General features: G+C 36.7%; 1 protein-coding gene across 2 annotated transcripts in view; it reads right to left on the reverse strand.

Annotated features, from left to right (window-relative positions):
• HS2ST1 (heparan sulfate 2-O-sulfotransferase 1) overlaps positions 1-12,432 on the reverse strand; it is a 173,764-nt gene that overhangs the window by 8,171 nt on the left and 153,161 nt on the right. For both annotated transcript variants that reach the window (XM_038541464.1, XM_038541465.1), the window contains exon 4: positions 10,753-10,891. In XM_038541464.1, coding sequence (XP_038397392.1) covers positions 10,753-10,891 — 139 coding nt within the window. The remainder of the gene's footprint in view (positions 1-10,752; positions 10,892-12,432) is intronic.

Raw genomic sequence — 12,432 nt, forward strand, 5'->3', positions numbered from 1 at the left:
GTCTCATGAATAAATAAATAAAGTCTTAAAAAAAAAAAAAAAACAAGGAAGAAATAAAATCATGGATGCAAAAGAATCTACCACAGTGACTGTTCATTGTAAGCATTAGATAAATGGAATGTGTCTGTCTGTGCCTGTCTCTCTCCCTGCCTTGCCTCCCTCATAGTCAAATACAATGTCTTGTTGGTTCTTGCTCTCCCTGACCTAGATAGCATTTGACCATCTCTCGTTTCTGAAAATCTCTTGGTCTCTGCCCCTAAAGGCTTTTTGTCTATGTCTTTGGCCACTCCCCTTTCTGGCTTTGTTGGTTCTCTGTACCTTTCTGAATGCACTATCATCATCTTCTTTGAAGGCATGTCCTTCCATCGGGTATGGAAATTCATCTCAGTGATCTCTTTTCCCACTCCCTTCCTTAACTTATTCACACTTCTTACTTCCTTGGCTTTATTTATCGTTTCTAGGCACAAGACTTCTACATCTGTACCTCCAGATCAATCACTTCTCATCTTCTAATACTTAGTGTGCATTTTCATTTGACTTTCCAATATTACTTCATACTCAATACTTCTGGCAACTGTGAGGACATTTCTAAATCTTTCTTCTACAGACTACATTTAAGTCTTCTCCCCTTTTCTCATTAAAACAAACAAAAATTCATTGTACAAAGCAGAAATGACCTCAGATATTGATGATTTGTATACCCTCCTGACATCATTGAGGTAATGTCTTTCTTTTTTTTTTTAAATGTTTATTTATTTATTCATGAGACACACACAGAGAGAGAGAGAGAGAGAGAGAGAGAGAGAGAGAGAGAGAGAGAAGATAAGGGCAGAGGCACAGGCAGAGGGAGAAGCAGGCTCCATGCAGGAAGCCTGACATGGGACTCGATCCCGGGTCTCCAGGATCAGGCCCTGGGCTGAAGGTGGCACTAAACTGCTGAGCCACCCGGGCTGCCCAGGTAATGTCTTTCTAATCCATCTCTTCTTTTTTCAATCTTGCTCCTCTCAGGGTCCTTCAATGCCGTGTCTCCATTCTTACAATCATTTTCTAATGGGCTCCCTTCACTCCTTCCCTCAATTCCTTCACCCTGCTCTGTACAGTTACCAGATTAGTCTAAGGAGTCACTTCTAATATCCTCTACTCAGAAACCTTCAATGCTTTCCAATGTCTCAACAAAAAAAAATCCAAACTTTTTATCCTGGCTTTAAGAAATGCTTTATACTCTGACCTTGAAATGCTAGTCTAGCCTTATCTCTATGTGTAACTGCCATGTTTGCCAGATTAGCGTTTTACTGTTTCTCAAGTATGTGATATGTAACTTAAATCTATATACCTTTGCTGACTACATTTTCTTCCTCTAAAAGCGCCTTCCTTCTATCAATCTAGTTTACATGAAGGCTATCTTTCCAATGATTCTGGCCCAAAGTTACTCTTATTTTCTTTGGACTTGTGTAAATTAATTGTATACTACCTTCTAATAGCCAGCTCATAGGCTCTAGTTATGTGTATCTATCTATACACCTTTATCTGAAGAACTTGATTCATGTACTTTTTTTTTAATGTGTATTATATTCTCTCCCAACTACAATGAAAACTTCTTTGAGGGATCATGCAGTATGCATTTGTGTCCTCCACAGCATACAATCTATTGCTGTACAAATTGTCTGCAGAGTTGGTAGTTGTAAATGACTGGAAAGACTGTACTTCAGCGATTTACGGAATATTAAAGGCACAGTTCTAGTGAAGATGAAGATAGGACAGGAACATTTTCTCGTGAAGCATTCTGACAGTCCTTAGAGTTCTCTCAAATTCTCTTAGGCTCTCTCTGTAGCTAGCTAGATACACATTCACAATTACACACACACACACACACACACACGAAATGAAAACAACTGAGTTTACTTTTAAGACTCAATAAACCCCATTTCAGTGGCCATAACATTATTTCTGAATTTTATGACATGGTCTGACTTAGATGTGCTGGCCTAAGTCACTTTCTAAAAAGTCGTTTTATTATCATTTATGCCAACTTGTAGCTCATAAAAATAAAACAACTGATGTATGTATCTATCTCAACCATGTTCCAATTTCCAAGAAATCTTTGGCTCAATGAACTGAGTGATGATATATTGGAAGGTTTCTGATTCCATGCCTATCCAATTTAAAAAAGATCCTAGATCATAGTGAGGTGCCTCTGAAGCTCAGAAGAAGCGCTCTGCTTCTTTACACCTCCATCTGATTAGAGTTCCTGATAGAAAATAAATGAATTATTAAGGTGATTGTGGGTGAATGCACAATCTCTACCACCATTTTGTGTGTTTAAGACACTGAAAAGATTTTCTTTAAATATAAGAAACTAGGGTTTTAAAATGCTGCAGTTTTGAAAGTTTCCATAGAGTTACTCTATGGACAACTTTGGGAATTCAAAGATTCACTATTGGAATAAAAACTAATGAATAGGGACACCTGGGTGGCTCAGCCGTTGAGCGTCTGCCTTCGGCTCAGGGTGTGATCCCGGGATCCGGGATCGAGTACCGCATCAGGCTCCCTGTGAGGAGCCTGCTTTTTCCTCTACCTGTGTTTCTGCCTGTCTCTCACTGTGTCGCTCATGAATAAATAAATAAATCTTTAAAAAATAAAAAAAGTAAATAAAAACTAATGAATACGCATGAATTAAATTCTCTAGTTAGCTCCTAATTCCTGTGTTCTTCAAGTATTTTAGTATTGTAAATAAAACAATGTGTAGTTAATCTTCAAGTCTATTTCTGGCCAGTAGTTTTAAATTTGCTAGCCCACTCTAGCAGTCTACAAAATTCATTCTTCATCCTTCCGGAGTCATATAGTTTTAGCCTCTCTTGCAGTTCTTGTCAGTGGACTGAAAGCAGAAGTGATATGAGCAGGCCCTGGGTCATTTGGTTAAAAGGAAACTGCTTGCCCTCTACTTCCTTCCTTCCTACAGGCTGGAATGCAGATGTGGTGATGACGCAAATCCAACCAAGCACATAATGACAACTTCCTAAAGAAGAGCAGAGTAACAACACAGTAGGAAACTAGGTCCCTGAATAACAGTATGGAGCAAAGTTGCTCTAAGAGCCTAGGCCCCTCACTTCTAGGCTTTCAAGTATGATAAAAAAATAATCTTATTTGGGCACATGGGTGGCTCAGTTGGTTAAACATCCGGCTTCAGCTCAGATCATGATCATGATCTCAGCCCCTCCCCAGGGCTCCATGCTCAGCAGGAAGTCTACTTCTCTCTCTCTCCTTCTGCCCTTCCCCTCACTCATGCTCGCTTGCTCTCTCTCTCTCAAATAAATAAAATCTTTAAAAAAATGAAAATAATCTTAAATTACTTGTGTTTCTTTTAGAAGGCCAGCATCTACTTTAATTCACCGATCAAATACTTTATTAGACAATATAAAAATAGAAAAATAAATTGGGTTTTGCATCTTTTATCATTTGGGAGAGGAATTTTGCTCCCATCAACTAAAAGAAACAATCCAAATATGGCCAAGTAGCAAGAAGACGTGGAGAAAACAAAAGACCATGAAAAATCAAAATTTGGTGAATGTACACAAGTGTGCCAGATCTTAGCATAACAGAAGTTCTCTCATTTCTACATAAGTATTTGATGAATTAAGTAAACCAAGTATTTCCCAGTGAAACCAAATTAAGACATCTCAATTCCATCTTTACCACATACACCTTGATGATTCAGTCCACTAAGATTTTAATCAAGATGAGCTGCTGCATGGACTCCCCAACACTGACCTCACTCAGCACCTGGGCTTCTGTACTCCTAAGGCTCAAGACGGTCACTCAGATGCATGGTCATCAGAATTTTCCCGCTTATTTCCAAATTCTATTAGCCTTCTCCTACACATTTGGTCATATTTCAGAAATAGGATTTTCTCTACATAAATATTTTTCTCTTTTAAATTGAAGTCCTTAAAATAACAGAGCAAAAACAAATGAAAGCACTCCAGACACTCTTTCTCTCCCACAAAACCCAGTTCAGTACACCACAGAAACAAAAAATTATGATCAGTTCTTTCACTTAAAAACCATCTAGTTTTAGAAAGAACAATTCAATATGAGCAAGATACAGATGTTTTTAAAAGCATGAAATATCAAAATGTTCTTTAGACTACTTAGATTATTAGTTTAGATATTTAATTCCTAAAGCTGAAGTTTAAGAAAATTAATCAAAATTCGATGCTTGATAGTGATGGCAATTATATTTACACTCAAATCCTTTTCTGCAAATGATCTTACTTCACACTTTATATAAAAAACTGAGGCTAAGAGTAAGCTCCCCCAATTTCCTGCTTAGACAAAAGCCTATCTGCATCTCTAGCCCCCTGCTGCCCTCATCTTTAAAGAGGTAATTCTTTCTCCTATCTTTGAATACCATCCTCACCCCCTTCTGAGACCCTGCTCCATCAATTTTTCTCTAGTCTCTTGTATCAGCCATCACCCTTGCTCTCTTTAGATATATAATATGCCCAAGTGTCTGTCATCTTAAAGAAATATTCCTGATGCTTTTTGTTCCTTCTAAAGCCAAACTTCTATCTCAAGAGTGGTCTTTTCTCTGGGTCTTAACTTCATTTCTCAGTTACTCCTCCACCCTTTGGATTCTACTTTTCTTCTTTTTTTAAGATTTTATTTATTTCCTTGATAGAGAACAAGCAGGAGTGGCAGGCAGAGGGAGAGGAAGAAGCAGGCTCCCTACTGAGGACATCTTGTCTTTGAAGACAAAGACGAAGATGAAGATGAAGATGCAGGGCCCATCCCAGGACCCCGGGATCATAACCCGAGCTTAGTCTTAGTTAGGCAGACACCTAACTGACTGAGCCACCCAGGCGTGCCCCTGGATTCTACTTATATTACTTTCTCAAAAGCTCTAATGACCTCCTCATTGACAAATCTAAGGTACAGTTTTAAATCCTCAATTCACTAAACCCTTTGCAACTGAAATTATTTTCCTATCCATTTGGACTCATTGGGTCTATCTTCTGATTCCCTGACCTTAATCTCCTTGCCATGCTCCTCTTTCTCTGCCTACTCCTTAAATGCTAGCACGACCCAGAGCTACACATTTGCTCCCTTTCTTTTTCTTCTTCCTTTTTTATTTGGACCTTTTTTTTCCCCCATATTCTAGGTCTTCTAAGTGCAGTTTCATGAACTCCCTTGTTTCAATTCCCTTCCCACCTAATGCTGATGACTCCCAAATCTATAATTTAGTTGCTTGAGATACAAATACAATTTTTGGAGGATACCTAAACTGACTTGTACATGACTAAAAATAATATTCAATTTGAACTCATCATCTCTTTCTTCAACTCCATGATAACTGACTCTTCTGTTTTTTCTCTTTTGGTGAAAGGAAATACCTATGGTCCCATCAGATACCTGAGAAGAAGAAAAGTCAAGGCTGACTCTAGGTTGTTCACCTTTTACTGAGACAAAGAATACTAGTCTATATGTCTGAAGCTTTCAAATAAATATGAGCTATAACAAATTATATTGCTTTCCTGTGATGCTTTCAACATATAAAGTACTTGCTATGCAAACAATTTTTTAAATGCCTTTGTGAGACAGAATTGTAAAAGTCATGTTCCATAAACAAAGCATGGTCAGGGGATTGTGAATTGTTAAGAACTGTACAGGTAGTATTTTGTAAGTTAATGACTGAATTGGCTAGCACTAAGTATAGATTTCTTCTAATCTCATTACTTTTATAAACTAATATATATTTTTGGGTAGAATATTCTAAATTCACTGTAATACTTATAGCTGTCAATAAATCTAGTTAATTTAGAGTAAGAAAAAAAAGAATAAAAATTGGGGTAGAAACTGTGATCCCTGGGACTAGTGAGTACTTAACAAACATAAACTGATTCTCCTTTAGATTGTTATTTTGAGCACTTAACTATTTACTCTTAGAAATATGACTCCCTCCCACTTGGTGTTAACAAAATAATAGTTAAAAAAATGTTAAAAAAATAAAAAATGTTGGGATGCCTGGGTGGCTCAGTAGTTAAAGCATCTGCCTTTGGCCCAGGGCATGATCCTGGAGACCCGGGATCGAGTCCCATGTCGGGCTCCCTGCATGGAGCCTGCTTCTCCCTCTGCCTGTGTCTCTGCCTCTCTCTCTCTCTTTCTCTCTCTCTCTCTCTCTGTATGTGTCTCATGAATAAATAAATAAAATCTTTAAAAAAAAGTTTAATAATCAATCTATAGGGCAGTTCAAAGCTGAAATATTTATAATATTTAGACAATGTGAGTGATGACTATTACAGGCACAGTTAATATTACTTAGAAGCTATACGAAGGCTCACATTGAAAGAAGGACTGAGAGACAAACTATGGATTCAAACTTGGATATTTGGTAGATTATTTTCTCAAAATGAATGAAGTGTACCTGCCACTTGGCAGAAAACAACTGACAGTATTAGTAGCCCAGTGGTTCCCAAATGAAGCTGTTCTGACCCAGCAGATAACACCTGGCAATGTCAAGAGACATTTTGGTGCTTACAACTAGAGAGCGTGGAGAGGATGCTATTAGTTTGAGGTCAGAATCACTGGTTAACTTCCTATGTGTATAGGCAGCCCCTTACAACAAGGAGTTGTTTGGCCCAAAACAACAATAGCGTAGAGGCCGAGAAATCCTGTGGCAGCTGATGACAAAAGTTAAGCTTTCAAGCAAAAAAATAAATAAAATTTTGGAAAACCTGATCTGTCACCACAGGTTTGATAGTTTCCCAATATTTAAAGACTTCTCTGATGAGATCTGTGGCAACATTAATGAATGTGAATTTCTGATATTGTATACGAAAATGTGTCAACATTTGGAAGGTCCACCTAATTTAGTGTATGAATGTTTCCAGTGACCAATGCATGATGTTATACAATTATGTTCAGTTAAAAAATCCATTGAAAATATAAAATATATCAAAGGATTTTAATGTAGCAGAGCATAAAAAGTTCATGGCTATGGTTTCAGATTCCATACTCCAACAACTTTAAGAAGCTACTACTTGTCAAGTTTTAGTGTAATATTAAAGAAAAAACATCCACAATCTTCTAAAAAGGCTATTAAAATCCTACCTTTTCCAATTACATATCTATGTAAACCTGGATTTTCTTTATATACTTCAACCAAAAGAATATATTCAAACAGATGGATTCAATAGCAGATATGAAAATCCAGCTGCCTACATTAAGCCAGATATTTAAAATAATTTACAAAAATGTAAAATACAACTCTTTATGCTTTTTTGAAAAATGGTTATTTGCATTAAAATATATGTTACCATATGATAGGTTTCCTATTGTTACTTTTAAATTATTATTTTTAAGATTTCCCAGTAAATTGGTATATTTATTGATACTGATAAATATCACCCAAACACAGGCTCTATGGGGTCTTCAAGAACTTAAAAGTAAAAGGAGTTCTGAGACCATAAAGTTTGAGAATCACTGATTTCTCTATATAGTTCTTTAGCGCTGACCTTTGTATTATTTAATATCCTTATTTTCCAGGTTCTGGGCAGAGATTACACTAAGTAAACCTCTAGTTACAAATATAAAGAACAGAGTATTTGAAATCTCCCAAATAAAACAAATCTTTTGTTTCTTACAAGATCAACTGAAAGCTATCATAGGTATACATATGCCTGAAATGTGTTTGAAATTACTGTTTGACAGTGTAAGGAGGAAACAGTTTAGATTATGAGGTATTACAGTTTAAAACACAATAGTTGCCATGAGTGCTGAACTGAATATTATCTAATATGCTTTCAAGTATCACGTGAGGTGTAAACAATATACAATTTAATGGAAATGAAGCCAATGCAAGGTATTTCCAACCTTTGCCAGGTATTTCCTACGTCATCATAGCCACCTATTAATCCCCCTTATCTTCAAGTACCTTGCCATTTAAAAAATGTTGTATGTCATGTAGTCTTATCAACTCTATAGATATGAGTTTATTAATGAACGAAAGCTCTTTCCAATTTAAGATATGGAGTTATTTGCAATAAAATAACATCATTTAACTAATTAGGTACCAGAATGTTGCCAACACTTGAGACATAATAAGCCATTTTTAATGTGTATGTTTCAAGACCAAAAGGTCCATTTGCCTAACACAAAACAAAGTAATTGTTTATTTTAAAAAAGCATTTGTAGATGATAACACAAAAGTATTTTGCTGATGTTACTAATATTACATCAAAATATTACAACTAAATAAAGAAGTGTATTAATATGTATTTTGCAATGACATAAAAAGACAAAAACAGGGATGCCTGGGCGGCTCAGCAGTTGAGCGCCAGCCTTCAGCCCAGGGCATGATTCTGGAGTCCTGGGACGGAGTCCCACATCAGACTCCCTGCATGGAGCCTGCTTCTTTCTCTGCCTGAGTCTCTGCCTCTCTTTCTCTGTGTTTCTCATGAATAAATAAATAAAACCTTAAAAAAAAAAAAAGACAAAACAAAACCAAATCAAGCTCCATCATTATCAGAGTAAATGGTTAAGTCTCCAGGCTTGAGAGGGCATATATACCTAAAACTTTCAAATACGAAAGGAAAATGATGTTAAAACATCTGCCTGAATTTTTCTGTGGGTATTGAAAATGTAACATGGGAACATCTCTCACAAATAAATGTCAGGTAACATGTTGTATTCCCTCTCTCCTTTTGAAAGAGAATAGAGGGCTTAAGACGGTGAACTCTGGAATTAGAGTACTTAGGTTTAAATTCCAGCTTTACCATTCACTGGTAGTATAACACTGGACATGGCACTTAACCTTTCTGTGCCTCAGTTTCCTTATCTGTAAAATAGAGACAAGAACAGCAGCCACCCTACAGAACTGCTGTACAGGCTTCCTGAAAAAATACACACATCTGTACATATATAAAACAGTACTTGATACACAATAAGCATTCAAGAGATGTGAACTATTATTGTTCTCATATTAAGTATTATGATTACCCTAATTACCCCAACTACATAGGGCAACAATCACTAAACCATGGTATCCAGGGCTTACAGTAACCGATGTTGCATATAAGACCTGATGTGATCGTACATCTTCTCTTTACCCACATTAATATTCCTTTGGTCAAACGTGTGAAATGGACACTAACATTTACTGAGTAAAAACACTGTAAGTGAAAGGGCTAAAATAAAAAGAAAGAAAGAAAGAAAGAAAGAAAGAAAGAAAGAAAGAAAGAAAGAAAGAAAGAAAGAAAGAAAGAAAGAAAGAAGGAAAAGGAAGGAAGGAAAGTAGGAAATAGTGTTGGAGTGAATTTAGAAATAACTATCAATAAATTCTAAAGTACAAAGTCACAAAAGAGTTACATTATTAGATTTTATAAAACATTGCAGAATCACCGTAATAACTAAGTATACATATTTTTAGAAGATTAAATAATGCTAAGAGATCAATGGACATTTAAAAAAAAGATCTGGTCAGTTATCTGTGTTTGAATGTACTTTTTTCTGTTAGAAATTGCTATTTCTTTCCTAAATCTTAAAGCTTTAGGCAAAAAGTACATTAAAAAAACCCCACTGCCTCATGTGACACAAAAGGCACATCCAACTTAAGAAAAATTAATTGTCAGATCAGGTATCCAGCATCGTGATTATGCAACACTTTAGGTTTCAAAGATGCAGGACTCATTCAGTCAACTCATTTGCTAATAAGCCCTTCACTGTGCTGCACACTAGGGAAACGTGGGAGAGTGAGATACAGCCCCTACTTCAGGAAGCTCACAACCTTCTGAAGGAGACAGATATGTAAACCAGTAACTCAAATACCACAAATAAAGGCTTTAAAAAGGGGTCTGAATAGAGTGCTCTGGGACCCTTCAAAGAAGCGACATAACTAACTGCCAATGGCGCACCAGAAAAGACTTCATCGAAGAGCTACCATTCGAACTGGACCTTAGAAGTGGACGGTTTTCCAGAGGGAAGGGGAGACATTCTAAACATGGGGAACAAAGGTACCCAAGTATGGAGTGACAGTAAGTTTGGAGGACAGCAACATTTCATGCGGCTGAAGCACTGGGCATCCCAAGGACAACAAGGCCGGAGAAGTCAGTCTCAGGTGTTGTCAGATTGTGTCTCATGTGCCTGGAGCAGTCTTGTGAGCAATGGGGTCCCAGTAAAGGTGTTCCACCAGAGAAGTGACAAATCAGTTTGGTTTCTCAGAAAAGTAAAAGTGGTGCTACTCTGAAGATGCACTTAAACAGAAGACAACCCTTTTGAATAGAAGACAACCCAAATCCAAACCTGCTAATGAGTAAGAACTGTTATTTTCATCTTGCCTGAAAAAACCCAGCTGCTTTAGCAAAACAGTGTTCTTAAACCAATGAACAGATATCAATATAAATTGCCATGATTGAGACTAAGAGAACCAAAGGACATATACAAAATCATCACATGAATGAATAGTTATAATGGTCTCACAGAAAATTGTTAGGACTATAGTGAGAGGAATATTCAGCCCTGGAACTGAAGTAAACTATCTTTTTTTAAATGACAAAAAAAAAAAAAAAAAAAAGATGTGTACTCCAAAATATCAACTATCGTTTTACTTTTGCTTCTTCATATTTTTGGCTTCTTTTCCCAAAAATTCCCACCATTAGCAAGTAGTACATTATAATCAAGAAAAAAGTTTTAAAGCGTACTATTCATTGCAGTTGATAAACAATTATCTTTATAGACATCTTAAAACTAAAATATTACCTTTTTGTCTCCTTGTTTTCGTCTTCTTAATCCTGGTCTATAATCATCTCCAAATCTCAGAAAGTAATAGTAAGAAACTAGCCTCTCAATAGGATCCCTTATGACATTAATGTAAATTGGCTTCTTCTTCACACCAAATCTGAAACAGAAGAAAAATGTAAAAGGTAAAATCTGTATTTTCACTTGGTTTAGGGGGGTCCTAAAATGATAAATTCTATATGGAAAGAAAAACATGAATTTAAATAAAACAGAGGATGTAGAGATTAGGAAATAGTTTATGATTATTTATGCTATAATACAGTGAACAGGAAATAATTTAAAAATTACTGCTGACGATAAAGACAGGAAGTTTGTATGAAAAACAATTTTACATTTTACTGGTAAGAATTACAAAAAACATTTTAATTTTATGTAGCAATGATTTCTCATTTCTGGCTCACTGAACGAGACACACGTTATCAATGGATTCAGCTTAAATCCATGTAAGTGTGACCACTGGAGTCTACCTTCTGCCATTGCTGATTTTAAAGACAAGAGTGAAAGACATTCAGTTTCCAGCACAGTTTCCTTAGGGAATGAGAAAGAGGTGATAGAACAGAGGAGACAGAGAAGGCTTTTACTGTAGCCACCGGGGCAGCCCCTAGAATCGTCCAGCTGGCTCCTGTTCTAATATCCGCACTGTCCCAGTCTTGAGATCTTCGTGTTATCTTGACCTTTATTTTCCTTTATCCTTCATTTAGTACAGTTACCAGGTCCTTTTGATTCTTCCTGCTGTTGGCTTCCCCACAGATCTGACCTGTCCTCGTTTCTCCCTTTCCCACCACCACCCTCTCCCAAGGCCTCTTGTTTGGATTACTCCAATAACCTCATTGGTTTTCTTGCCTCAGGCTTACCTTTTCAACCTACCTTCCAGACCAATTCCCAACTGATAATCCAAAAGCACCATTGGTTAGATCATTCTTCTTAGGAAGCTGGAACAACTCTACTGTTTATGTTGATATCAAACCCAAACTCCTTTGTCTGGTTGCTAATGACTCAGGTACCACCTTACTGTCCTCAAAGAAGAAACCATCCATCTGTTACAGTTTGGCCCACCTCTTCTATCTCACCCAACATATACTTATTCCTTACACGCCATATATTTCTCCTTACACGCCTCTGCTCCTTAACTAAAATGCCATTCTCATTTTTCTATTCTATTACATTAGTTCATTTTAAAAAATACTTTTTTTGTGTACCCAATACATGCACCAATATTCTAATGCTACGATTACAGCAGTGAGAAAAAAAAAAAAAAGACAAAATTCCTTGTCCTAATGGAGCCAACGTTCTACTTGGGGAAGACGGAATATAAACAAATAAGTAAATATGTGAGATGGTAAAAAGTATGAAGTATGAAAAAAGTATGAAAAAGTATGAAAAAAGTATGAAGTAAGTAAAAAGTATGAAAGGGAACAAGGACCAAGAGAAGTGGGGAGAGAGTACAATTCAAAATAGGCAGGCCTCACTAGTATTATGTGATGAGAGAAGGGAGCCATGGAGCTATCTGGAGGAAAATGTTCCAGGAAGATGAAACTCTAGGAGTATGAAACCCTCACCCCAAGCTGCTAAGTGCCAGGCATTTTCAAGGAACAGCAAGATTAGCCTAGCTGCAGCAGAATCAGAAAGCAAGTAGAGAGA

This window comes from Canis lupus, chromosome 6 (genome assembly GCF_011100685.1).
Source record: "Canis lupus familiaris isolate Mischka breed German Shepherd chromosome 6, alternate assembly UU_Cfam_GSD_1.0, whole genome shotgun sequence".
NCBI classification, from domain to species: Eukaryota; Metazoa; Chordata; class Mammalia; order Carnivora; family Canidae; genus Canis; species Canis lupus.